The following is a 25,019-nucleotide window of genomic DNA, read 5'->3' as shown; positions in this document are numbered from 1 at the left end:
ACATGTACACTGGTAGCTAAATGTACATTTTAACCCTTAAGGTAAAATGTTTAAGGCACTAGGAATGCACATTATGATTCCCTACCTTTGAATTTACCTGACAGACTACCGGTCCTTCCCTATGGGCTATGGGACTCTACTGCACAATGCAGAATTTTTTTAACAGTGATAAGACAGATACACACAGAATACAGAGACTAAAACACACAAAGAGATTATGCCTAGCTGAGGTTCAAGAAAAGGTTTGCTAGAGAAAACGATGTTTATGTTGGATTTTTTTTTTTAATGTTTGTTTATTTTTTAGAGAGAAAGAGACAGAGCCCAAGCAGGGAAAGGGCAGAGAGAGAGAGAGAGAGAGAGAGAGAGAGGGAGGGTGGGGGGGGAGGGAGACACAGAATCCAAAACAGACTACAGGCCTCAATCTGTCAGCACAGAGCCTGACGTGGGGCTCGAACTCATGAACTGTGAGATCATGACCTGAGCTCAAGTCGGACGCTTAACCGACTGAGCCACCCAGGCACCCTGTTTATGTTAGATCTTGAAAAACAGGTGGAATTTAGACAGGAGGTAAGGCAGAAAGACACTGAAGGTGGTAGGAATAGAGTGAACAATGGCTTTCATCTCCTTCCTCTTTCTCTTTCTCCCTGTGTGTGTTTTTCTCTCTCTCTGAATTTCAAACCAAGGGACCCACACCAGAATTGGATTCTGGGTAATATTCCAGAATCCTTCCTATATTTTCTCCTCATCACCTATCCCCCGTCCTTTTTTGCAAGATCCATTTACTTCCTGGTTTCTGTTACTTGTAACCAAAAGAATCTTAAAGAATATGAACACACAACTTTGATAATAGTTTTATTTATCTATATCCCACCACCTAGTTTCAGAAAAAAATTGAGAAAGAGGTGCCTGGAAGGCTCAGTCGGTTAAGCATCCGACTTCAGTTCAGGTCATGATCTTGCGGTTCACAAGTTCAAGTCCCGCGTCGGGCTCTGTGCTGACAGCTCAGAACTGGAGCCTGCTTTGGATCTGTGTCTCCATCTCTCCCTGCTCCTCCCCTGCTCGCGCTCTGTCTCTCTCTCTCTCTCAAAAATAAGAATTAAAATAAATGAATAAATAAATAAGAAAAAATTAAGAAAAACTTACAGGGTAAATATATAAAACATATGCCATAAAGAAGAACTGAAGAGTTCCAGTTCTGATTCTGTCAGTAAATAGTGATGTCACTTTGGCAAGACTACTTCACATCTCTGGGCCTCAGCATGTACATAATGAAGTGACGGGGATCTCTGAGATCTAGTTCCAATTCTCTTTCACTTAATAAACAAAGAAAGAAAAAAACAACAACAACTGGCCTTCACTTCCAACTGGGGATGTTTTATTACTCCATTAGGGTTTCTTTTGTGTGGGCTGATTCACTCTTTCTTTCTTTCTTTCTTTTTCCTTCCTTCCTTCCTTCCTTCCTTCCTTCCTTCCTTCCTTCCTTCCTTTTTCTTTTTAGAGAGAGAGTGAAAGAGAGAGCTCGAGCATGGGAAGGGTCAGAGAGAGAGGGAGATACAATCTGAAGCAAGCCCCAGGCTCGGAGCTGTCAGCACAGAGCCTGACACAGGGTTCGAACCCACAAAACAAATCGCGACATCATGACCTGAGCCAAAGTCAGACGCATAACCGAGTGAGCCACCCAGGCACCCCTGCGCTGATAACTTTCTAATAAGACCTAGATATAATCAAATTTTCTTTGAGGAGAAATTAGAAACTGTTTCTTGAAACAACAACAAAATGTTGAGAAATTTCAGCTCTAACCAAGACCTTCCGGCTCTTTATCTCAATTGAGATAGACTCTATGTTAAAGAACTCAAGAAAACCGACAGGCACTTTTTACAAGTTAAGGGCATACCTAGTTTAAACAAGTTACAGTAATAAGCAGGGAGGGTGCTTATTAGCATTGGCATGTAATTAATGATACCAGGTATATTAGGAAGATGCTAGGCATCAGGAAGTTATAGGCATTCATTTCCACAAGGCCACTCCAGATCCACTTCAGTGTGGAGGCCTTTAAGAGCACTTCCAATTCCAGTTAAAACACAGGTAAGTGAGCCAGAACCAAGATTTTGAACTGTTCCTGTGACTTCTGAAGCTATTTTCCTGATTCTTATTTATATCACATCTGTGTCTATCATCAGAAGAGGACTGAAGAAAAAATATTTTCACAGAGCCGGTGAATTTAAAAGGTAAACCATTTTTAATATTCCTATTAATTTCCATTCTTCTCATTTAAAATCTTTTCATGGAAGTTTTTTGCCTGTGGTTCACAGGGTAAGGCAAATCAATATAAACTACTTGGTATCTTAACAAACCAGTTACACAAACTTGCAATCTCTATATTATTAAGAAAGTGATCCTTATTCTATTCAAATTTGGCAACGGATGTTCTGATCTCTAACCTTCAAAAATTTTAGGAATGAAAGATCATGTTCAGATTTCAGTAAACCTACAGAGTTAGCATTTGATTATTTACCTCAAAAGTAACAAAGGAGCAGTAATATAAATATTCCCCAAAGTTGTCTATTTATGTAATATGTTTTCATATAATATTCAAATTAGAAATACACCTAATGCACTGGAAATTCCCAATTTTAAACAAATACTGAAACAAGATTTTGAGGACTAGACCAAAGATTTAGAAAACATCTCAACCTCCTGATGCATAGCACTGCTCGCTCTTCAACTGTTCACCTATGGACTGTGAGAAAGAAGGCTGTATATACATTCCTATAAAAGGGAAATTGAGGGGCACCTGGGTGGCTCAGTTGGTTAAGCATCTGCCTCTAGATTTTGGCTCAGGTCATGATCTCACAGTTCGTGAGTTCGAGCCCCACGTCAGCTTGGGATTTTCTCTCTCTCTCCCCCCCCGACTCTCTGCCCCTCTCCCACACTATCTCTCAAAATAAATAAACTTTAAAGAAAAAAAAAAGGACACTGTAATGATGATCAAAAAGCATCTGTGAATGACAAGAATGGTTGCCCAGGAGTACAAAGAAAAGTAGCTAGCTAAAGTACAAAATCAAAGATGGAGGCCTAAAGGCACAAAGGAATCTGGATTGTTCTATCAGTCGACAAAAGCCATAACAGACTTTAGATCAAAGAAGTAACTTAGTGAATGAGCTTTTTAAAAACAAATATTTGTATGTTTTAATGTTTACAAATGAAGTCCACAAGTTATTATTCCTCCTATACTTCAGACTACAGTCTCTTTTATGCTTGTTACATCATATATGTAATTAGCCAATATAAAAACCTCTTGAATACAGATGTGGGAATGATGTTTTGACTTGTAAACAGACATAATTTCTAACCTCAAAGCTGCTTTCAAGAATAAGAGGCTGGATAAAACCCAGAAATAAAACACAGCTTTATAAAAAACATAAAGTAATGCTATGTTTAACAATAAATGAAATAAGGCAGGAAAATCCTAATAATATAATCGTTTGTTTTAGTTAGACCTTCATCAAAGGGTGCAATCCAGCTTTGGCTGCTGCACTTGAAATTAGAAATGACTTAAAAACAATAGGAAAAGCAGGGCACCTGGGTCGCTCAGCTGGTTAAGCATCCGACTTTGGCTCAGGTCATGATCTCATGGTTTGTGAGTTCAAGCCCTGCATCGGGCTCCGTGCTGACAGCTTGGAGCCTGGAGCCTGCTTCAGATTCTGTGTCTCCCTCTCTCTCGGCCCCTCCCCTGCTGGCACTCTGTCTCTCTCTCTCTCTCTCAAAAATAAACACTAATAAATAAATAAATAAACATTAAAAAAAATAGCAAAGGTAATTAAATGAATTAAAACAAAAAACAAATCCTTCCAGGAAAGATTAAGTCTCCTAGAGAACAGACTTTCACTACAATGCTATAGTATTATTAAATAGTGCCAAACACGGTGCTTGATAGGATGAGTGATACCAAGGAAGAAAAATACAGACCACTGCACATAGAAAGACTGCAGCAGGGTTGAGGGATACAATATTAATGAAATACTTATAGACAATCCGACGGCACCTATTTTCAAATCAAGTCAATAGGATTCAAGTATTTCATTAACTTCATCTTCAGTACCTCCTGTTCTCTTCACCATGTTTAATTGGTAACAGCGGTGGATGCCATACACTAGTTCTTTATGATTTTCAAGATAATTTAACAAAGTTATCTCCACAACTACAGGGCAGAAGTTATGTCCCCATCATTAAGAACTCCTCTGAGATAAGTTCCCTTTCCTGAACTCACGAATTACCTTCATATGGTGGTTTTTCAATTCTGCTTGATCATTAGAATAATCACCTGGGGAGCTTTTTAAAAACTACTGGGCCCAGGGGCACCTGGGTGACTCAGTCAGTTAAGCGTCCGACTTTGGCTCAGGTCATGATCTCGCACTCTGTGAGTTCAAGCCCCGCGTTGGGCTCTGTGCTGACAGCTCAGAGCCTGGAGCCTGCTTGGGTTTCTGTATCTCCCTCTCTCCCTTGCCCCTCCCCACTCATGTTCTGTCTCTCCCTCTCTGTCAAAAATAAACAAAAAAAATTTTTTTTAATTAAAAAAACAACAACAAAAACAACAAAAACTACTGGGCCCAAAGCCAGAAATTCTACTCTAAGTGGCTTATGGGGGCAAGAGATGGTGGTATCTTTATAACTTCAATAGATCATTCTAATATGCAGTAGCCAGAGCTTAAAACTGCTGAATATGGCTCCTCATCCCAGGCTCCCTTTCTTCCTCTCCCTATATCTGTTAATTTTATTTTCTGGTGGTATGAAGGTAGCAGCTCACAGAACTGCTCAAATATTTCATCAAATCTGAGACAGCATCAACTATAACATACATCATCTTATAAGCCACTAAGACAAAACACTACCATGATTTTAAGACATACCCTGACTTCAGAACTGTTTAATGTGAAAAATGTGCAACATGAAAGAGTCCTCCGTCCCTAATTTACAATCAATATACTAAGAAACAGCATTTGCTCCTATGAACCATCATATATCCTGTCCTGCTGTTCAGGCTCCCTTCTCTTTCCTCCACACCATGTCACCACTAAGGAAGGACACAAGAGGATCTAAAGAAAAGAGGATGACAGAAGGACCAGTGGTGGGGGACAGTACTTAAGAGCAAAGATTTTTTTCATCACTGATTTCATAATAATATTACCTTTACAAGTTTTCAAAGTCATGTCCCTCATTTTGAGATTGTACATAATGGTTATTAACATTTTAAAAATATCTTCTTCCCAAAGAGAAGGCAAAATTCCATTTTGCCAAATAGCACTATAAAAATGAGTTCTATATAATAATATAATTTCAATGTTCATTTGATGGCTCATGAAAGTGCTTTGCTCATCTGGTTACAATAGAATTTTCCAGTGAATAATAATGCATAGGCTACAATTCAAAAAAGAGAAAATTCATTTTAAAAAACATAAATGACTTCTCACAGAATTATAAAACACTGCTTTCCCTGAAGCACTCATCTCCCAAAGTATATTTAAAATATGAATTAATATGATCTGTAAATTGTTTTCATAGTCAACTGTATAATTAATGAAAAGCAAAGAATGTGGAATGGAATTTTGCTTGAAGTTCTCATTTAATCTGTCATTTTTATTTGTGCTCCTTTTAATACACAGTGCTTTATTCTTTTCTACACTCCTCAAATAAGCCTTAAGTTTGCCAATATAGCAAAGATTCCTGGGCTTCTCTGAAGACTCAGTTCAACACTGCAAAACATTCTCAAACACATTCACCTGACTGGAAGTACCCATCCACATCACCTTCCTGCCAGAGGATATATCCAGTGAGTCCTAGGACTCAAGCATTCTACATAGTTGGTTAGATACTGTGGCCAATCAGCAGCATAAGGTAGCTGGGGCAGTATTTGTGTTAGTACAATCCCAGTACCAGACAACATTTAATGCAGATCAATTTTATACATCAAAACTAAAGGTTTGACATTCAAACATAATTAGATTAACATGGAAAAATACTTGATTCTTATATTAATACGTTACATTGTGTAATTTATTTTTATTTTTTTTGAGAGAGCAAGCATACACCCAAGAGAGCTGGGGAGGGGCAGAGAAAGAGGGAAAGAATCCCAAGCAGGTTCCACGCTTAGGATGGAGCCCCATGCAGGGCTCAATATCACCACCCTGAGATCACGACCTGAGCTGAAATCAAGAGTCAGATGCTTAACTGACTGAACCACACAGCACCCCTATTTTTATTTTTTAACACAGAGGCTAGAGTAAATTAGTCATAGCTGAATATCAAAACGAATGCTTCTCACATTAAATGCTATTAACAGGAGGCTACAAAGAAGAGATAAACCACACATTAAAAAAGAGAAACTTGGGGCACCTGGGTGGCTCAGTCAGTTAAACATCCGATTGATTTCGGCCCAGGTCATAATCTCACAGTTTGTGAATTCGAGCCCCACATTGTGCTCCATGCTGACAGTGCAGAGCCTGCTTGGGATTCTCTTACTCCCTTTCTCTCTGCCCCACCCCTGTTCACATGCACCCTCTCTCTTTCTCTCTCTCAAAAATAAATAATTAAACTTAAAAGAGAGAGAGAAAACTTAGCTTGCAAAAGACATGGTTCAAAGCAGAGACATCAGAGGACATAAAAGTAAGATGGCCAAGGGTTAGCCAGATTTGAGAAAATGAACAGATAAAGCTATCATTATGGAGTCAGGTAGGTGGGCATCAAATTCAAGTGAGGAAAACAGATCAAGAAGCTTGAAAAAATGTGGCAAGTCGGGAGCTAAGACAGAGTGCCAGATTCAAGTAAAAATCGACAGTTGCTTTTACCTTCTTTCTAAGGTAATGGGAACTCATCTTTGTTTTATTTTTTGTTTTGTTTTTGTAAAGACAGGCAGAAAACATGGAGGTAAAAACAACCAAAAAGATCTGGTATAGGTGGAGACAGAAGCAGTGTTCTTTCTTATTTTAAAGGCAGCTCCTAAAACCAACCTTTTTCCTTGAAAAGGAGTGTTTGAATTTCACAGAGTGATATGGTCAGTTTGGGGGAATTATCAAATCTTGTATCTTCCAACCAAAAGAGATACCTTCTTGGTGAGGTTCTACTTCCTTCCATGGCACATAAATAGAGCAAGCATATATTATGATGACATCCCGTGTCAATCATGGCGACGACAATGACCTCATTTTCCCTCAGGAACTAGTAGATAAGATGGGAACTCCTCCCACTGGCCTGGAAGAAGTTCTGCCTAATGCAGATACTGGAAGATTAGCATCATCATATTAGTGGGAGGTTTTGCTAGAATGTGATTAGGCACTGGGCCTAACTAATGGATATACCTATACCAAGAACCTAACATGGCACTGTCTAAATCCTAAAAGTTGGGGCGCCTGGGTGGCTCAGTAGGTTAAGCGGCCGACTTCAGCTCAGGTCACGATCTCGCGGTTCATGAGTTTGAGCCCCGCGTCGGGCTCTGTGCTGACAGCTCAGAGCCTGGAGCCTGTTTCAGATTCTGTGTCTCCCTCTCTCTGACCCTCCCCCATTCGTGCTCTGTCTCTCTCTGTCTCAAAAATAAATAAATGTTAAAAAAAAATTAAATCCTAAAAGTTGGCTAAAGGGCTCTTTTATATGTGTGAGTACAGATGTCTAAGACAGAGGTGATCTAACTCTAATAAAGGTCTAGGGTAATGAGCAGAAAACAGGGCCCCTACCTTAAAAAAATCATTCTGTCTGCAAAGGAGATGAAATCCTCAAATCTAGTGATCAAGTGGATCTAAGTAAGCTAATCTTTGACATGTGGGTTAAGCTTTTTGCTGAAATTGTTGAACTGCAGTTTATATCTGCAGTGAGGTGGAGAAACAGAATCACACCATATTTTTCTTGGCATACGAAGCACCACTTTTATAGTTTTAGGGTTGTGTGGACCTGACTGACACTATCCAGGACAAGCTTTCCCCACCCTCCACCCACCCAAGCAGGCAAATACAAACTTAGAATAGAACAGAAAGAAGAAAACAACCTGGCTGTCTCGTAAGGGGCAGGTGTGCCACAACAGGCAGCAATGATCTACAACCCCCTGCAACGTCTGCAAAATGCAATCATGTTACTTTAAAGGGGATAATGTGGTGTAATGGGGATAAAGTGAGGCCTACCGGGAGCCATTTTTCTTTTTCAAGACTGCAAGTTGGGGGCAGCAGGACACAAAAGAAAAGTGCTATGGATTCATATCAACTTCTAGTCAGGCACTAAGACAAAGCTTCCGTCACACTATTGTTGCCAGGCCACGGGTGGCAAGCAAATCATGCACGCAGGTGTGCAGAAGCCAAGAACGCTGGTGTGAAGTCAAGAGTGAAAAAAAAGCGACCGAGGGTCAGAGGCACATATTGGGGTGGGTTCAGAGTCTGTCAAGGCAAGCCAGCAGAAACAAAGAACACAAATAGTCTTAAAACCCAGGCAGCAGAAACAGAAGTGAGTTGGCAAGTGTAACGGGGCCCGGTGCGCTGGCTGAAGAGGCAGCCCCGCCTCACCTTCCCATCCTGAGGAAGCCCACCTTCTAGCAGCACGGGCGTCATTTCCCCATGAAGGCATCTACAAATGGGCCAAACAGGCTGTAGGGAAGAAGGCCTAGGATTACGTGATCATCTCCTACGTCACTCCATTTAATCATACAAAACCCAGGTTCCATCACTACACTACAGTTCTGTTCTGCTGCTTCTGATGTCCCATAAAGTTCATTTAAAGAGGACCAGACCCAGCAACGAAATTATCACGTCTTTGCGGATTCTGCTTATTACATGGTGCTACTAGCATACAGTGACTACAAACATATGAATCCCATGAATACATTTCCAAAGTTGTGCTAAAAAAATCTATTAAATATATTTTAAAAATTTTTTTAATGTTTGAGAGAGAGCGAGCAAGCGAGAGCCAGTGAGCAAGCACAAGTGGGGGAGGGACAGACAGAAAGGGAGACACAGAAGGTGAAGCAGGCTCCGGGTTCTAAGCTCTCAGCATAGAGCCCAATGAGGGGCTCAAACCCCGGACCGAAAGATCATGACCAGATGCTTAACTGACTCAGCCACCCAGGCACCTCTATATTTCTTAAAAAGTCAGATCCATAGACAAGACTTGATTCTAAAACAACAAAATCAACACACACATGAAATTGTTAGAATATAAGAGTAAACTCTTCTTAAATGATACAGGACTAAGAGGAAGCTTTAGTTCAAGTGTTGGCTTATTAACAAGCTGTAAAGTTCTAGGTAAAACACTGTTAAAAGCTCCCTAGGGGCGCGTGGGTGGCTCAGTCGGTTAAGCGTCCAACTTTGGCTCAGGTCATGAGATCGTGGTTCGTGGGTTCGAGCCCTGCGTTGGGCACTGTGCTGACAGCTCACAGCCTACAGCCTCTTTAAACTGTCTCCCTCTCTATCTGCCCCTCCCCCACTCGTTCTTTCTCTCTCTCTCTCTCTCTCTCTCTCAAAAATAAACAAACATTTAAAAAAATTCCCCAGAATGTAATTTTATTTTTGGTAAAATGAGGAGGTTGAATTTTATGGTCTCTAAGCAAAAACTCAGCTCTAAAAATGTTATGCATTAGATTTCTAGTTTAATTTCAATGGACTTTTGATAATCTAAGTATTAATACATGTTATCTGCTATAATTAAAGATATAATTTTTTATATCTGAAGAAAATCTAACATTGCTTAAAGAAAATACAAGGTAAGCATTTTTAGAAGACTCTGCTCCAATGTTTCCGCCAACATACAGTTGAATAATTAAAAAATGCCTTTAATGTAATAGAAATATAAATCAATTCAATATTAAATCTAAATCTAATTTAATTCTGAGAATAATGTGCTCCTCAGAATAATTTAGCAGATAGACCAGTCAAGTAATAGTGTACTGGGGACAATGTTCACATTTCTTACCCCTGGGCCTTTAAATTCTAGAAATGAAAGCTCAGATCTCTAAAATGCCTTGGAAGGCAAGTTAGAGGGGAAGAAGAAAAAAGGGGTGGGGGTGGAGGGGACACCAGACTCAACACTGTTCCAGTTCCCAAGTTACCAAAAAATAAAATAAAAAGTTGTCTTTGGCCCTTTTGCCTTTTGTGTACACTGGGGGAGGGGGGGGGGGGACCATTAAAAAAACAGTGAAATTTACCATGGCACTATTTTATAGCAGGTATTCTGAATCTTTTATCTTCCGAAACACGTGCACGTGGGTATGTGAACATGCACACACACACAGTGTTATAGTATTTTCTACAGCAGCCCAAGTCTTTGTTCCACATGGAGCGGGTTTGAGATAAAACAAGCTTATGAATTTTTCATAGGAAATCTTAACCAAAAAGATAGGCAAACGACTACTGAAAGCCTGTACGTTTGACGCTTTACCTTAGGGTAAAACAAACAAATAAACCCAAATAAAATAAAATAATAGAACCTTTCGTTAAGCATTAAGAGCATTAAGAAAATTTCTTCTCTCGTGCTAAAGATCTCTAAATCACAATCACGTGCAAATCAAACTAAATTCAAGTGCCACGTCACAAACAACAGGTTTAAATGTTCTCATTTGGGTCTTTAAAAATGACTTCACCACTGTGAAACGTGTGTTTTACAGGAGAAAAGATTCTATACACCTCCTTCCCTTCTCTTTTGGTTTCCTGTTTATGATTTGCTTTAAAAAATGACACAGATCCAATATGCATTATTTTTCAAAAACTAAAAATATTATTCAATATTAAGCTTGCCTGTGTGAGCAATAACTTAAAAGACATTTAGAAACAGAAACATACTCAACTTAGCTGGAGAATTAAATATTTGTAACTGCTTAACTGCTAAGAGGAAATTCAATTTACTGAGTAACTTGAGGAACTTTTATTACTTCAAAGAACACACATGAAAATCTTAAACAACAAATTCCTTCCCTGATACAGTTAAATGCAAATTATCTTTTTTTTCCCTGTCTTCTTACTCCAGAAATCTCCCGCACGCATAGCTGATGCGCCACCTACTGCAAAACCGAGCTGACAGAGCAGGCGGCGCTGCCAGCATTTCCATTCCATCACCAGGCTGGGGCTGAATAAAGGCGTGCTTGTGGGGTAGTGTTTCTTTTTTAAAAATCTCAGAGCCAAGAAGAACAGGCTGAAATAGCATTTTCAAAAATGGAGCGTAAAATAAACAGAAGAGAAAAAGAAAAGGAGTATGAAGGGAAACACAACAGCTTGGAAGACGCTGACCAAGGAAAGAACTGCAAATCCACACTGATGACCCTCAACGTTGGTGGATATTTATACATTACTCAAAAACAAACACTGACCAAGTACCCAGACACTTTCCTTGAAGGTATAGTAAATGGAAAAATCCTCTGCCCGTTTGATGCCGATGGGCATTATTTCATAGACAGGGATGGACTCCTCTTCAGGCATGTCCTGAACTTCCTACGAAATGGAGAACTTCTACTGCCCGAAGGCTTTCGAGAAAATCAACTTCTTGCACAAGAAGCAGAATTCTTTCAGCTCAAGGGACTGGCGGAGGAAGTGAAAGCCAGGTGGGAAAAAGAACAGCTAACACCCAGAGAGACTACTTTCTTGGAAATAACAGATAACCATGATCGCTCACAAGGACTGAGAATTTTCTGTAATGCTCCTGATTTCATATCAAAAATAAAATCTCGCATTGTTCTGGTGTCCAAAAGCAGGCTGGATGGATTTCCAGAGGAGTTTTCAATATCATCAAACATCATTCAATTTAAATACTTCATAAAATCTGAAAATGGCACTCGACTTGTACTAAAGGAAGACAACACCTTTGTCTGTACCCTGGAAACTCTTAAGTTTGAAGCTATAATGATGGCTTTGAAGTGTGGCTTTAGACTGCTGACCAGCCTGGATTGTTCCAAAGGGTCAATTGTTCACAGCGATGCACTTCATTTTATCAAGTAATTACCTGTGTCACGAACAAAGGCAACAAGCATGCAGCCAGCAAGCTTCGGAAAACCACGGCATCAAAGGCATCCCAAATAACGTGTGCCCAGTCAGCTCTGTACTCAGAGCCCTGCTGCTAATCAATTACTGTGAGCTAACGGTATGTAAATTCTATCGCTAAAGATGTCCTTCTCAAGGGTGTTCCTGCTGATCAGACTCTTATACTTAAAATGAAAACAGTGATGTTCTATATATTATAAATAAAGACTGAATGCTTTTGCTATTTGTTTATTTCTCCGTAAACTGTCTTTCAATCAGAATGTCTTTGGTACTTGTACTTGCACAATGAACAAGCATGTACATTATCTATCATTCATTGAAGTAAATGGTAATACAATATTTTAAGGGGCTGTAAGATTTAAAATCCTTTCTACCAATCTACAAAGAAACTGAACTGGTAAAATTAAACATTGAGAGAAAAAGAGATGTGCAGATGTACTAAAACAGAGCTACAGTGAAACCAAATGTAACTGTAAGAAGGTATTAAAGCTACTGACTTAATTTTAACGGCAGGCACTAAAAGCTTATTCATAGTTCCTGTATTTTATACTAGAATTATAGCTGAATTGACATATTGCTGAACATTCCTAGAAAACTGCTTGATGACAATAAAAAACAAATAAAAGCATTATTAGCTTCTTTGTTTGTATTAATAATTATAATAAAAAGTTATATGTGTCACTTTCAAAACAAAGTGTACCACTTGATGATTTCACACATTACCTATTGATGTAGTCAACTGGCAGGCTACAGTAACCCTGGCTGGTCTTCCAAGTGACAAAAATCAGCAAATTCATTTCTTTGCAGGCTGGGTTCCAACACAACCTGCATAACTTAGCCTCAACAGAATATGTGGTATCAAAATAATACAGGAGTTCATTTTCAGAACCACCCTGTCTATTCATTCTTCAAGCTCAAAAATATTAAATGAGCATCACTAGACATTATTCTTATGAAAGAACTTTATTCATTTCAGTACCTATTTTGATGCTAAATCTCAGATTCACTGAATTGTGTTAATTTCTTTAACCTCATGCTGAAGTTATTTTTTTTAATTAAGTTTCATATAAGGCTGTCTCAATGAGATAATGCAGAAACTTAGCTCTAAGTGCTAAGTTAGAGTGCATTTTTCCTCCCAAAGAACAGCTAAATCATTAATATGCCTCTCATTTCCTTTGGCTTCTAAGAACAAATTAGATCTTAAATTTGCTCCTTCAAAATTTAACATTAAACAAATTTAACCATTAAAACAGGTAACTAAATCTTAATTTTAATAAAATTCAACTAAAGTTTCTGAAAACCTTGACTGAGGTTACATAAATTAACATAAATGCCAAAAGTTTGCTTAAACATAAAAACTTGGAATTAGCAGCAAAGCTAATTCATTCTTAGAACTCTGATTTCCAGCTATAAAATCAAAGGTAATGCAAAAGTTGGCTGTACTTATTAAGGGAAATACTTTAAAATCTATCATACAAAAAAGTCCTTTAAAAAATGCACATAAAAAAAAAACCCTCAAAACTCCATATCAACCACACAATCTTCTTTTATATATAACAAGAAAAAAGATGTTTCTAATAAAACATCAAATTATCTCTTACATACTTTAACATGGCTTAATTAACAGTTAAAGGAACTATGAAAACAGAAAAATACAGTAAAATCTATTTTAGCTGTTACTATAATTGAACTGTTTACATGCATCTCCAGCTTATGAGTTGACTTTTCCTTGGCATTTGGACTTTGGTAATGAAAAAAATGATAGTGATTTAATGTCAAAGCAAGATTTTCTCTAACAAGATTTCATTACAGATAATGAATATAGCCTTGACATATCTTATTACAGGAGATATCACTGAACAAATCTCCTTAGAAGTATTATAAGTTTTTGCATTAATTCACAAAAAGAGAATTTAACTGTTACAACAAATCATTACTGATGGAAACCAGTACTTAAAGAAATCTATTAATCATTTTGATAAATGTCTCTAAAAAAATTGTATCTGGATGCATTTAACTCATCCTCAAACTTTTGATAAACCATAATATTGTAAAACAATTTAATAATCTGGAAGGATATTTGACCAGATTGATTATTCTTGTGTAACTTTTTAGAAGTGTAGCTTTTTAAATTCAGCCAGTTGCACTTGGGTTTATACATCAAGTGCATAAATAATGTGTTGTAGTATCATTTTCAATTTCACCATTTCTTAAAATATTTAGAAATGCCTCCCATTAAAAAAAAACTCAAGAAATCATACAAAATGCCAATCATAAGTCAGGGTGATATCATATTTTTGTTTGCAGTCAATGAAGAATTTCTTCCTCAAATTTTTCACAAAAAAATTCTTGTTTTTCTCACTGCTCCACAGAGTAAGTAACAAAGTGACGCTTTATCTTCTTTTTCAGAAGACAGGTAATAAAAAAAAATAGGTTACTATACTTGCCGCAAGCCAAACATAGATAGTCCCATATTTGGAATTAACCCACACGATGCTTCTAGCACTGTCCTTAAAATATGAAAAATAAAAACACAGCTTATAGTGTACTATACTTCTAAAATGTATATGGCTGTGTGCAGAGCAAATGAAACACTTAATGAGACTTTTCAAATGATGAAAGATGACTACCAACTCAGACTGAAGGTAATGATACTAATGAAACTTGTTATTTTTTAAAGAAAATTAATTACAGTTCAATTCTATTTTAAAGATAATAAAAGATAACCCTTACTGTTTTATTACATGCCTGATACTGCACTATGAACATGCATTATCTTAATTAATCCTCACAATGACGTTGAGGAAGGTACTATCCTTCTTTCACAATCATATAGTTATTAAGAGGTAAAAGAGGATTCAAAACCTGAATCAAAGGCCGGATTCAAAACCGGCCAGGTACATGAACTTCAGAGCTCAGGAACTGTGTGTGCTTTTGCCGGCCACTTACATCTCTAACACTTAAAACCTGGCATACAACAGGCATTCCTGAAGTATGGGCTCAACATAGAATACCAAAATACAGGTTTGCCTCACTTGATAAAAAATCTCACAATGCAGGTTCTTGTAAAATGAGTGAAAAACTGAACTAATGGGAAAGCAAATAAAATTTTTAATGTCATGTTGGGTCATTTAAAGAACTTGAGATGAATCATCTCACAACAATAAAGGATGGCCTAAATTTGTCTATTGACAAATCTGGATCTTCACATATCAGGTTTGTGGAAAAGGAGATTAACTTTTTATGACCTGTACAGCCCACAGAACTGACATATTATGAAGAAAAAATATAGCGCACATGAGCTCTGAAGTCAGACTTGGATTCAAATCCAATTAACCTCCACTAACTTGCCTACATAATGTAAGCAAGATTCTTCACTTCTCTGAACTTCAATATCCTCAGAGCAAAATGGAGATAATGATTAGCTGATAGACCCTTTATAAGGCTTAAATTAAATTACATGTAAAGGGCCTCACCCACTATAGACTTTCAATAAGCACTGGTTATTATCTTATCCAGTGTAAAGATATCTTCATGACACAACCATGAATAACATGCACAAAAATGTACGTTTACAATTATTAGGCTTTCAACTTAGACATAAACAGAATGCAGAACTTTTAACAAATGCAATGCCTAATACTTTGATGAATGCTTTTAAGATACAAGAATATACTTTAAATTGCTACAGGCAAACATAGTTTTCATTGGTATTAGTTTAAAAATACATACGAGTTTCTTGGGACTTTTATATTCTACCTTCATGTACAAAATCTACGAGAACCAAATAATCATTGCAGCTGTTTCATCAGCAGTATAAAACCAGTCAGCAGTAATATATGCGATAACACAACCCCAGAGATACCCCCATCTAATAAATTCTGGTTAAATGTCTTAAACTACAATGATGTCAGTCAAGGTTAAAATTAGAGCATCTGAATCATAATTATCCTTGCTAACAAAGCAGAAGTGTAGTATGGACTATCCCAAAGAGCATGCAACTTAGAAATTATTTGTATTTAGCTTTGAAATATATATGGCTACTTCTGTAGCAGACTGATCTTCCTAATCATATTTTGCTTAAGCTAGTATTTTGCTTCAGTGAACAAGCACCAAGGGAGTGGTGATAAAGGGAGGTGTGCCAGGCAGAGGGAAATATCTAAGATGAAATTTTAAATTTACCTAAAATAATTTATGAAAAGGTGACTATGTTTCTACTTCTTGAACAAAATATACAATAGGGGGTGCCTGGTGGCTCAGTTAGTTTCAGCTCAGGTCATGATCTCATGGTTTGTGAGTTTGAGCCTTGCATAGGGCTCTGCACGGACAGCACAGAGCCTGCTTGGGATTCTCTCTCCCCCTCTCTCTCTGCCCCTCCCCTGCACTACCGTGTGTGTGTGTGTGTGTGTGTGTGTGTGTGTGTGTGTGTGTGTGTGTGTCTCAAAGTAAACATTTAAAATAATAAATACAGACAACTATATAATAAATCACTCATCCATATATATTTAAAAAATGCACAAGAGTAAAAGTTTCTATCAAACAAAAATCACTGATATGCACCACATAAGCTACTATAAATGACCTCCATTTAATTAAAATTTTCCAACAATGCAAAAAAAAATGTGCAATGTTAAGGATTTTGTATATAAAATGTGGAAACTCTAGTTTAATTTTAATCACTAATTATTTTAGAAAAAATACTGAATTGGATATGAAAGAGTGAAATAATAGTAGGTCTTTAAAAAAACTGTTCCCTAGCATAAAATATAACAGTCAACCTGATAGCACAACGAGTTTTTCCAAACCCAAGATTCCAGAGTATTTAGGTACATTTAAAAGCAACATTTAGTAGTTTGGTTTCTTTTCTTTTCTTTTTTTTTTAAAGATCTCATTAACTGTGGAAAATTCCGTTTTGAAGACAGTCTCAACTTTTCAAAAAGTAATTCTGCTTACTATCTTCAAGGATGTTTAGACATATATTCTACATCATTAGTGTAAAATTGAACAAGTCTGATTTCTTCTTAATTCCACTCCACTGATTTTGTCTTGTTATAACAGATGTTTATTAACTAATTTTTAAGGTTCTGAAGAATTACTGAACGATATTAACTTTAATCTCAGTGGTTATTTAAATTTAATAACCTTCTGTGACTTAATGAGGTTTTACCAAAAAATGAGACTATTTAGCATTTACTTCAGATAGATCATTTGCTGAATTGTTATTCATTTTTAAAAAAACATTAAAAATAAGTATGAATGCAGATACCCATGATCTCATATCTGTTTTGACTGTTGCATATTTTTTCTATCCATATATATTTTTAAAGAAACCCATGTAGAAAGAAAAAGGAAAGACTATTATATATAGCTACGTGCAGGAATAAATTATTAGTAAACGTTGGGTGATTACTGGAGAGAAACACAAAACAAAAGAATCTAAAAGTCATAGGTGATTAATCGCTAAAACAACAAAATCAAATTATACAACCACAGGCACTTGCACTTATGATACATACACCTTTACTTGTTACAACGCAGCCCAAAAAGAACACATTGGGATTCAGTATGTAAATATACAGCTACCTTGAAAACTGGAAGCAGGCTTTATTAAAATGCCATTTTGTTTGGCAGCTATATTTCCCTCCCCTCTTCTTTCTACCTTATCAAATTTAAATTATTTGGATATAAGGCAGATTATACTTATAAGAGGCAAGAAAATGGGGTACTGTGTCTCTTACTCTTTTAGAACAAAAATTTTTTATGTTGTAAAACTCACAAGATAATGAGTTTGTAGAAAACTAACAAAGCTTGATATAAAAATTTGGCAGTTAAGGGGCACCTGGGTAGCTCAGTTGGTTAAGCGTCCAACTTCAGTTCAGGTCATGTTCAGTTCAGGTCATGTTCAGGTCATGACTTCAGTTGCAATCCATGAGTTAAAGCCCCACATCAGGCTCTGTGCTGACATCTCAGAGCCTGGGGCCTGCTTTGGATTCTGTGTCTCCCTCTCTCTCTGTCCCTTTCTCACGCTTTCTCTCTTTCTCTCTCACAAAAATAAACATTAAAAAAAATTTTTTTTTTTTTTTTTAATTTTGGCAGTTAAGGGGCGCGTGGGTGGCTCAGTCGGTTAAGTGTCTGACTTTGGCTCGTGGTTTGTGAGTTCAAGCCCCGCGTTGGGTTCTGCGCTGACACCTCGGAGCCTAGAGCCTGCTTCAGATTCTGTGTCTCCCTCTCTCTCTCTCTGCCCCTCCCCTGATCATGCTGTCTCTTTCTGTCTCTCGATAATAAATAAACATTTAAAAAAATTAAAAAAAAATAATTTTGGCAGTTAACACTGACATATTTAGTGACACCATAGGCTATGCATTAAGTAAACTCATTCCCAATCTCACCCTGAGACTTTCCATTTAACTAAAGGATGTAATAAAGTATTTTAAAGTAGAATTACTTTTAATCCCTTTTAACTTTTAAATAATGAGCATGTATCAAACACTGGTCTTTGGGGGTTCAAGACAGTAGAAGAGCAGTTGAGGATTTAAAATTCGAAGTAAAGAATAAACACACAAATAAATAAAATTCCAAGTATAAGGTACAGTTCTAAGTACCTTATGTGCATTGTCTCCTTTAAAACATAATGCAAAGATTGCTGCTTATGTCCCCAATACCCACTCTTTCTTTCTGTTAGTAATCAAGTCCTGATTCAGGATGACAACTGTCCCCAGACAAAGGCTGTATTTTCCAGTGTTCTGTGGCTGCTGCTGGGTGTGTACAAGCTATAAAGTTCTGACCGATGGAATGTAAGCAGAACTCGTAAGCAATGTAAGCAAAAAAAACCTTGTGGATAATGTCTTCTAAAGGGTTACAAAGTCAGGTGAACCTTTAGGCTTGCCCTATTGACCCCATTTTGCTTCCTGGGATACAGACGTGGTGGCTATAAATGCAGAAGTCATTCTGGATCATGCTGAGGATGGAAGCCACGAACTAATGATAGCAGATGGTTGATAATGACCATGGAACCATCATACTAGACCTGGACTTCTTATCTCAGAATTCCTTTACAAAGAAGAAAAATGTGTTTAAATCATTGATATTTCGGGATGTCTGTTAATCCTAACAGATGGATGTGGGTCCAATCCCCATTTTACAAATGAGGAAACAAGACTCAGAGTTAAGCAACTTGCTGCAGGTACACAGCTCCAAAGAAACCTCCAAGTGCCAAGCTCCTAACCACTTACACGATACCACTTTCAGACCTGACACAGAGAACTCAGTGAGAGACTTGAAAATGGGCAAGATAATGTAAGATGGTGAGTACCTCCACTCATCTGAGTAGGCTAACACTTGGCTTCAAATACTGGAAGATGTCGAGGTTAACCAAAAGGGAATCCAGCCAGTCTGGTAAGTTTGCTGTAAGAAAAAACTAGGACAGAGAATCCATTTCTGACACATGTTGAACCACAACCACATTAAGGAAAAGGGGTGACTGACAGGTCAAAGAGTATGTCTAACCAGGAAAGAAACCTCTGTGAGCCAAGGAGATTTTCCTTATTCAGGTACAGAATAATTATTAAATAATCCAGAAGAATAACTAGCTCCCTGGGAATAACCATCAAACTGATTGCTAAAAATTCTTCTAAGGGAACATCTAAGAAAAAGTAGAATATCTTTACACAACGGAGGGGGGTGGGGGGGAGACAGCATTCATATAAAGTAAACAAAGAGGGACACCAGGGTAGCTCAGTCGGTTGAGTGTCTGACTTCAGCTCAGGTCATGATCTCACCGTTTGTGGGTTCGAGCCCCGCATCGGGCTCTGTGCTGACAGCTCAGAGCCTGGAGCCCGCTTTGGATCTGTGTCTCCCCTCTCTCTGCCCCTCCCCCACTCATGCTCTCTCTCAAAAATAACTAAATGTTAAAAAAAAGTTTTTTAAGTAAACAAACAACTTTACATATTTCTGAGACACAGTCAACTTTAAAAACAAATTTTTTAAAAATTTTTATTCACTTTTGAGAGACAGAGTGCGAGTGGGGGAGGGGCAGAGAGAGGGAGACACAAAATCTGAAGCAGGCTCCAGGCTCTGAGCTGTCAGCACAGAGCCCAACGCGGGGCTCAAACTCAACAAATTGTGAGATCATGACCTGAGCCAAAGTCGGACACTCAACCAACTGAGCCACGGAGGCACCCGATATAGTCAACTGTTTGTACTATACCCCCTGCCGTCCACTTTGGGAGTGGAGGAGGAGTAAGGGTGTAGGCCGAAAAGAGCATAATTCTCTTCTGTTTCCCAGTAATATCAAACAATTGAAAAAAATACATAGGATCAAAAAGCATCTTCTTTGCTCCATTTTAGAGTTTTCTGAGAGGAAGAAAACTGGGAAGAAGAAATGTAGTCTGAAAAACTGAACTGGTGGAAGATGGCAGATGGACATGGCCAATTTCTCAGTAAAGCAAGGCATGAATGCAGAAAGAGTTCCTTACGTAAGAAGCTATCTCCAGACAGAGGGGCCTGAGGCTCTAAACCAGCAGGACAGCCAATTGTTTCCTAAGTAGCCAGTATTATTATCTTCAATTTTCCCAATTAATAAGCTTGTGGTAAACTACTCAAATAATTAGACACTTTCCCCAAGAACATGTCAACAGAAGGATCAAGAAAAACAACTGCTGGCTTGTTTTACACTTTAAGTTAAAATACTGGAGCACTGATGCTAATGCTCACATACTTTTTTTTTTTTTCTTAATAATAAGATAAAAAGTGACCCAAAAGACAACAGGTGGGGTTTTTTTGTTGTTGTTGTTCTGATTATACAACTCGAAACAGATGATCTTTTAACAACAACACTCACTCATCCACACATTAGATTTTACATTTACTTCTAAATATGTAGTGTTTTTGTATTACACAGGTTTAAAAGATAAAATATGAAGTTACTGTTGCTTAAAACCTTATTTTACACAGCTGAGAGCCAAATTACTTATAAATCCTTACAAGACTTAAACACGAGAATACACACGGAATTGTCCATTAGAAAGGAAAAGTATTTTGAAAATTGGCAAACTGATAAGCAAAAGATGGCAAAGATGTCACCTAACTAAGACCAATACAGTTAAACAATCCTGAACGTTGCCCTGGAACCCAGGCATCTTTTTAGCTTCTGGTCACTTATAGCTATTAAATGTAATGAAACAGGATGCAGACAGATTGAGAAATGTTCTTATTCTAAAGCACTCAAGGAAGATGCCTGCTAACCTAGTTCCTACCAATCTTTTACAAAATCAAATAGAGAAGAATCGGACCAATGGCACTGCTTGGTCAATCTTTCTGAATTGAACACACACCTAACTAAAGCTGCTAATATCTTCTGCTTGGCTTCACATTAATGATACATTTCTTTTACATTTTAAGTTAAAATGCAATATACTTACCAAAACAATTCACTTTCTTATATCCTTCTTTTATTTCATTATACGAAAGTTATTGTCAAATTAGTTTCCATATAACACCCAGTGCTCATCCCAAAAGATGCCCTCTCCAATGCCCATCACCTACCCTCCCCTCCCTCCCACCCCCCATCAACCCTCAGTTTGTTCTCAGTTTTTAAGAGTCTCTTATGCTTTGGCTCTCTCTCCCACTCTAACCTCTTTTTTTTTTTTCCTTCCCCTCCCCCATGGGTTTCTGTTAAGTTTCTCAGGATCCACATAAGAGTGAAAACATATGGTATCTGTCTTTCTCTGTATGGCTTATTTCACTTAGCATCACACTCTCCAGTTCCATCCACGTTGCTACAAAGGGCCATATTTCATTCTTTCTCATTGCCACATAGTACTCCATTGTGTATATAAACCACAATTTCTTTATCCATTCATCAGCTGATGGACATTTAGGCTCTTTCCACAATTTGGCTATTGTTGAGAGTGCTACTATAAACATTGGGGTACAAGTGCCCCTGTATCCCTTGGGTAAATTCCTAGCAGTGCTATTGCTGGGTCATAGGGTAGGTCTATTTTTAATTTTTTGAGGAACCTCCACACTGTTTTCCAGAGTGGCTGCACCAGTTTGCATTCCCACCAACAGTGCAAGAGGGTTCCCATTTCTCCACATCCTCTCCAGCATCTATAGTCTCCTGATTTGTTCATTTTGGCCACTCTGACTGGCGTGAGGTGATATCTAAGTGTGGTTTTGATTTGTATTTCCCTGATGAGGAGCGATGTTAAGCATCTTTTCATGTGCCTGTTGGCCATCTTAGATCCTTCTTTTAAAAACACGTTTGCAGGGGTGCCTGGGTGGCTCAGTCAGTTAAGCGTCCGACTTTGACTCAGGTCACGATCTCACGGTCCGTGAGTTCGAGCCCCACGTCGGGCTCTGGGCTGATGGCTCAGAGCCTGGAGCCTGCTTCCGATTCTGTGTCTCCCTCTCTCTCTGCCCCTCCCCGGTTCATGCTCTGTCTCTCTCTGTCTCAAAAATAAATAAACGTTAAAAAAAAAAAATTAAAAATAAATAAATAAATAAATAAATAAAAACCCGTTTGCAACAGACGTTTATTTAAAATCGTCTCTGTAGCCTAAGACCCTCACCTTTAAGTCTACTGCTCATCTCTATTCAAAATCCTAGCCCACACAATTACTGGCTCATATTACAAATAAAAAATGATAATAATGGTAAATAATAAATCTAAAAATAAAAAAATAAAGAAGAATGAAAAGTCACTAATGTTTACTAAGCATTAAATTGTGCCAGGCACTTTTCTTATTGTTATATCTAATTTACAAATGGAGAAACTGAAGTTTGGCAAAGTATGCCTAAGGTTTCAGAGCTCCTAACGGGAGACTGAGGAGGGTTTTAACTGAACAGCCAGGTTCCAGAACCCACTCTCAACTAATACAACCTAACATTGTCAATCTCTACTTCTCTTTTCAATCCATTTTGAAAAGTTGAAAAATTGTTTTTCCCCTCCATCTGTGAGAAAGTGTTCATCAAACAACCTTATAATATGAATGTGATTCAGAGGTAAAGTGTTTAACTTACCTGAAAATGTTTTTAAGAAACAGTAGGACAAAATGTTTATATATGTAAGTAATTGATACATCTAAAACTTCTTCAGCTATTCACTCAAAGATTCCCCAAAAACCTCCAAGTTTTTTTCCTCTGATTTCTTATTTTGAAGTAATAATAATGACTTTTCTTAAAACCACTATGAATAAGAAAATAAATTCCAAGCTGCCTTTAGATGAACCGTGTGACCCTTTCCTTTTTGAGGCAGCCAGCAAGAAGGGAGGGAGGTACATAAAGAGAACTGATGTCATATCATTTTAATTTTTTGATGACTATCCATGGCAAGGATCACTGAAGAGACTGACAATCCACCAATACAAAAATGTATTTCTAAAAAAAAGTCATGTTTTCTGCATGTAACTATATCCTTCTAAAGAAAATATTAAGACGTGAAAAATAATTGAATAATTTTATTGAATAAAAATTTGTTCAAGTAGTACATTAAAAAAGTTAATAGGCCTCAATAATACACACATACAAAATAACAATTCAATCCACTTCACTACAAACACACAAAACTAAAAAACAAAAAAAAAAAAAACACACAAAAAACCCAACTAAAATGGCCACTTTTCACAGGAAATAAACCATACTGACTAAATTAAATCAGTGTATCATTAAGAGAAAATGTACTTATTAAAAATTAGATTTCAAAAAAATTAGATTTCAACATCAAAGGAAATAAAGAAGCATGGAGAGAAAAGTGTGGTTCAATATGTAGATCAATTCTTCCACATAAGTATTTATTAGCCAGCTTAAAAATAAACATTCATCAATTGCCTAGAACTTTTTGAGGAATAAAACATATATATATTTCTACATATATAAAATTTTAGCTATACAACTAAAATAGAGACAAAAATTCTACAATGAAACTGAAAAAAAAAAAACCTGCGTATTTTGTAAAAGTCACCCATGAACCAGTCTTAAAAATAAAGGGCTCTGGGGCACCTGGGTGGCTCAGGTGGTTAAGTGTCCGACTCTTAGATTTCACCTCAGGTCATGATCCCAGAGTTGTGGGACTGAGACTCACGTTCGGGCTCCACACTGAGCGTGGAGCCTGCTTAGGATTCTGTCTCTCTCTTTTTCTCTCTCAACATAAATAAATTAACATTAAAAAAATAAAGGGCTCTAATGTAGAAATCTAGACAATATAGAGATAACTGAAAAGTAATTCAGGAATAAGATGGCATGATCAGAAAACTAGAAAAAAACATAATGGATTTTACAACTAATACTAAGGTTAAACAGCAGGGGAATTAGCTGTAAAACAGAATGTTAACCTTTAAAGCCTCAATAAAATGAAAATTAACCACTAAATACTGAGAAATTGTGTTTTGAGAAAAATAACTTCCTAATTCTTCATAAAAGAGAATTAACAAGTTTGTCAAAAAGTGGAACCTGGAGTTGAAACAAACAAACACAATGACTCCAATCCCCGAGGTCCTCCCTTCTCAAATCTACAGCCCCACCCTCCAACTATAGAAGCAGCTCTCGGGAACTCTTATTTTTTATGGGAAAGAAGCATTGATTTGACATTCAATAGTTCTTTCCATTCTCTTTCTTCTCTCACTTCAAGTCAGTTAACTATACTTGTTCTTACTCCCTATAATCATGGGCTAAATCAAAGCTCCCACTGAAAACAACTGTAAAAGCTGAATAAAATCTTAAAAGTATCAAAAAGACCACAAGATAATAGGTAATCTCCAAATATAGGGAAAATCAGAATCCATAAGGTTATGGGTCAATCCAGAGAAAAAAATGAAACCTTGTGTTTAGATAATCTCCAAAAGAAAGCAGCAGGAGGAAGGAACAGAAATCAAAACCCAGAGCTGCACAAGGTGGAAAGCCTAACAGGGGTCTCTTACCATAAAAAAATTAAAATTCCAAAGGACCATACCCTCAAGGAGAGGGTAAACAGGATGTGGAAAAATCCATGATGAACCACAACCAGGATGACCCCCAAGTCCT

General features: G+C 37.4%; 2 protein-coding genes across 5 annotated transcripts in view; one reads left to right on the top strand and one right to left on the bottom strand.

Moving 5' to 3' along the window:
• The window catches only part of GTF2F2 (general transcription factor IIF subunit 2), a 154,028-nt gene that overhangs the window by 75,759 nt on the left and 53,250 nt on the right, over positions 1–25,019 (bottom strand). The gene's annotated exons all lie outside the window — the stretch shown is intronic.
• KCTD4 (potassium channel tetramerization domain containing 4) lies at positions 1,997–12,630 on the top strand. 3 transcript variants are annotated; one of them, XM_019447514.2, is made up of 3 exons: positions 2,001–2,085; positions 2,181–2,228; positions 10,996–12,630. In XM_019447514.2, exon 3 carries the CDS (start codon positions 11,181–11,183, stop codon positions 11,958–11,960), a length of 780 nt encoding a protein of 259 aa, XP_019303059.1. In that variant the 5' UTR covers positions 2,001–2,085; positions 2,181–2,228; positions 10,996–11,180; the 3' UTR covers positions 11,961–12,630. The 3 variants fall into 3 exon arrangements, with proteins under 3 accessions (XP_019303060.1, XP_019303059.1, XP_019303058.1); XM_019447515.2 differs by lacking the exon at positions 2,181–2,228 and having other exon boundaries at positions 1,997–2,085; XM_019447513.2 differs by having other exon boundaries at positions 2,011–2,228.

The sequence above is a fragment of the Panthera pardus genome, unplaced genomic scaffold (genome assembly GCF_024362965.1).
Source record: "Panthera pardus isolate Hobbes unplaced genomic scaffold, ASM2436296v1 HiC_scaffold_1, whole genome shotgun sequence".
Taxonomy (NCBI): Eukaryota; Metazoa; Chordata; class Mammalia; order Carnivora; family Felidae; genus Panthera; species Panthera pardus.
This window is presented reverse-complemented; position numbering and strand designations above follow the sequence as displayed.

Coding starts and splice junctions, on each gene's coding strand:
- KCTD4 (XM_019447515.2), top strand. CDS start 11,181: ATGGAGCGTAAAATAAACAGAAGAGAAAAAGAAAAGGAGTATGAAGGG.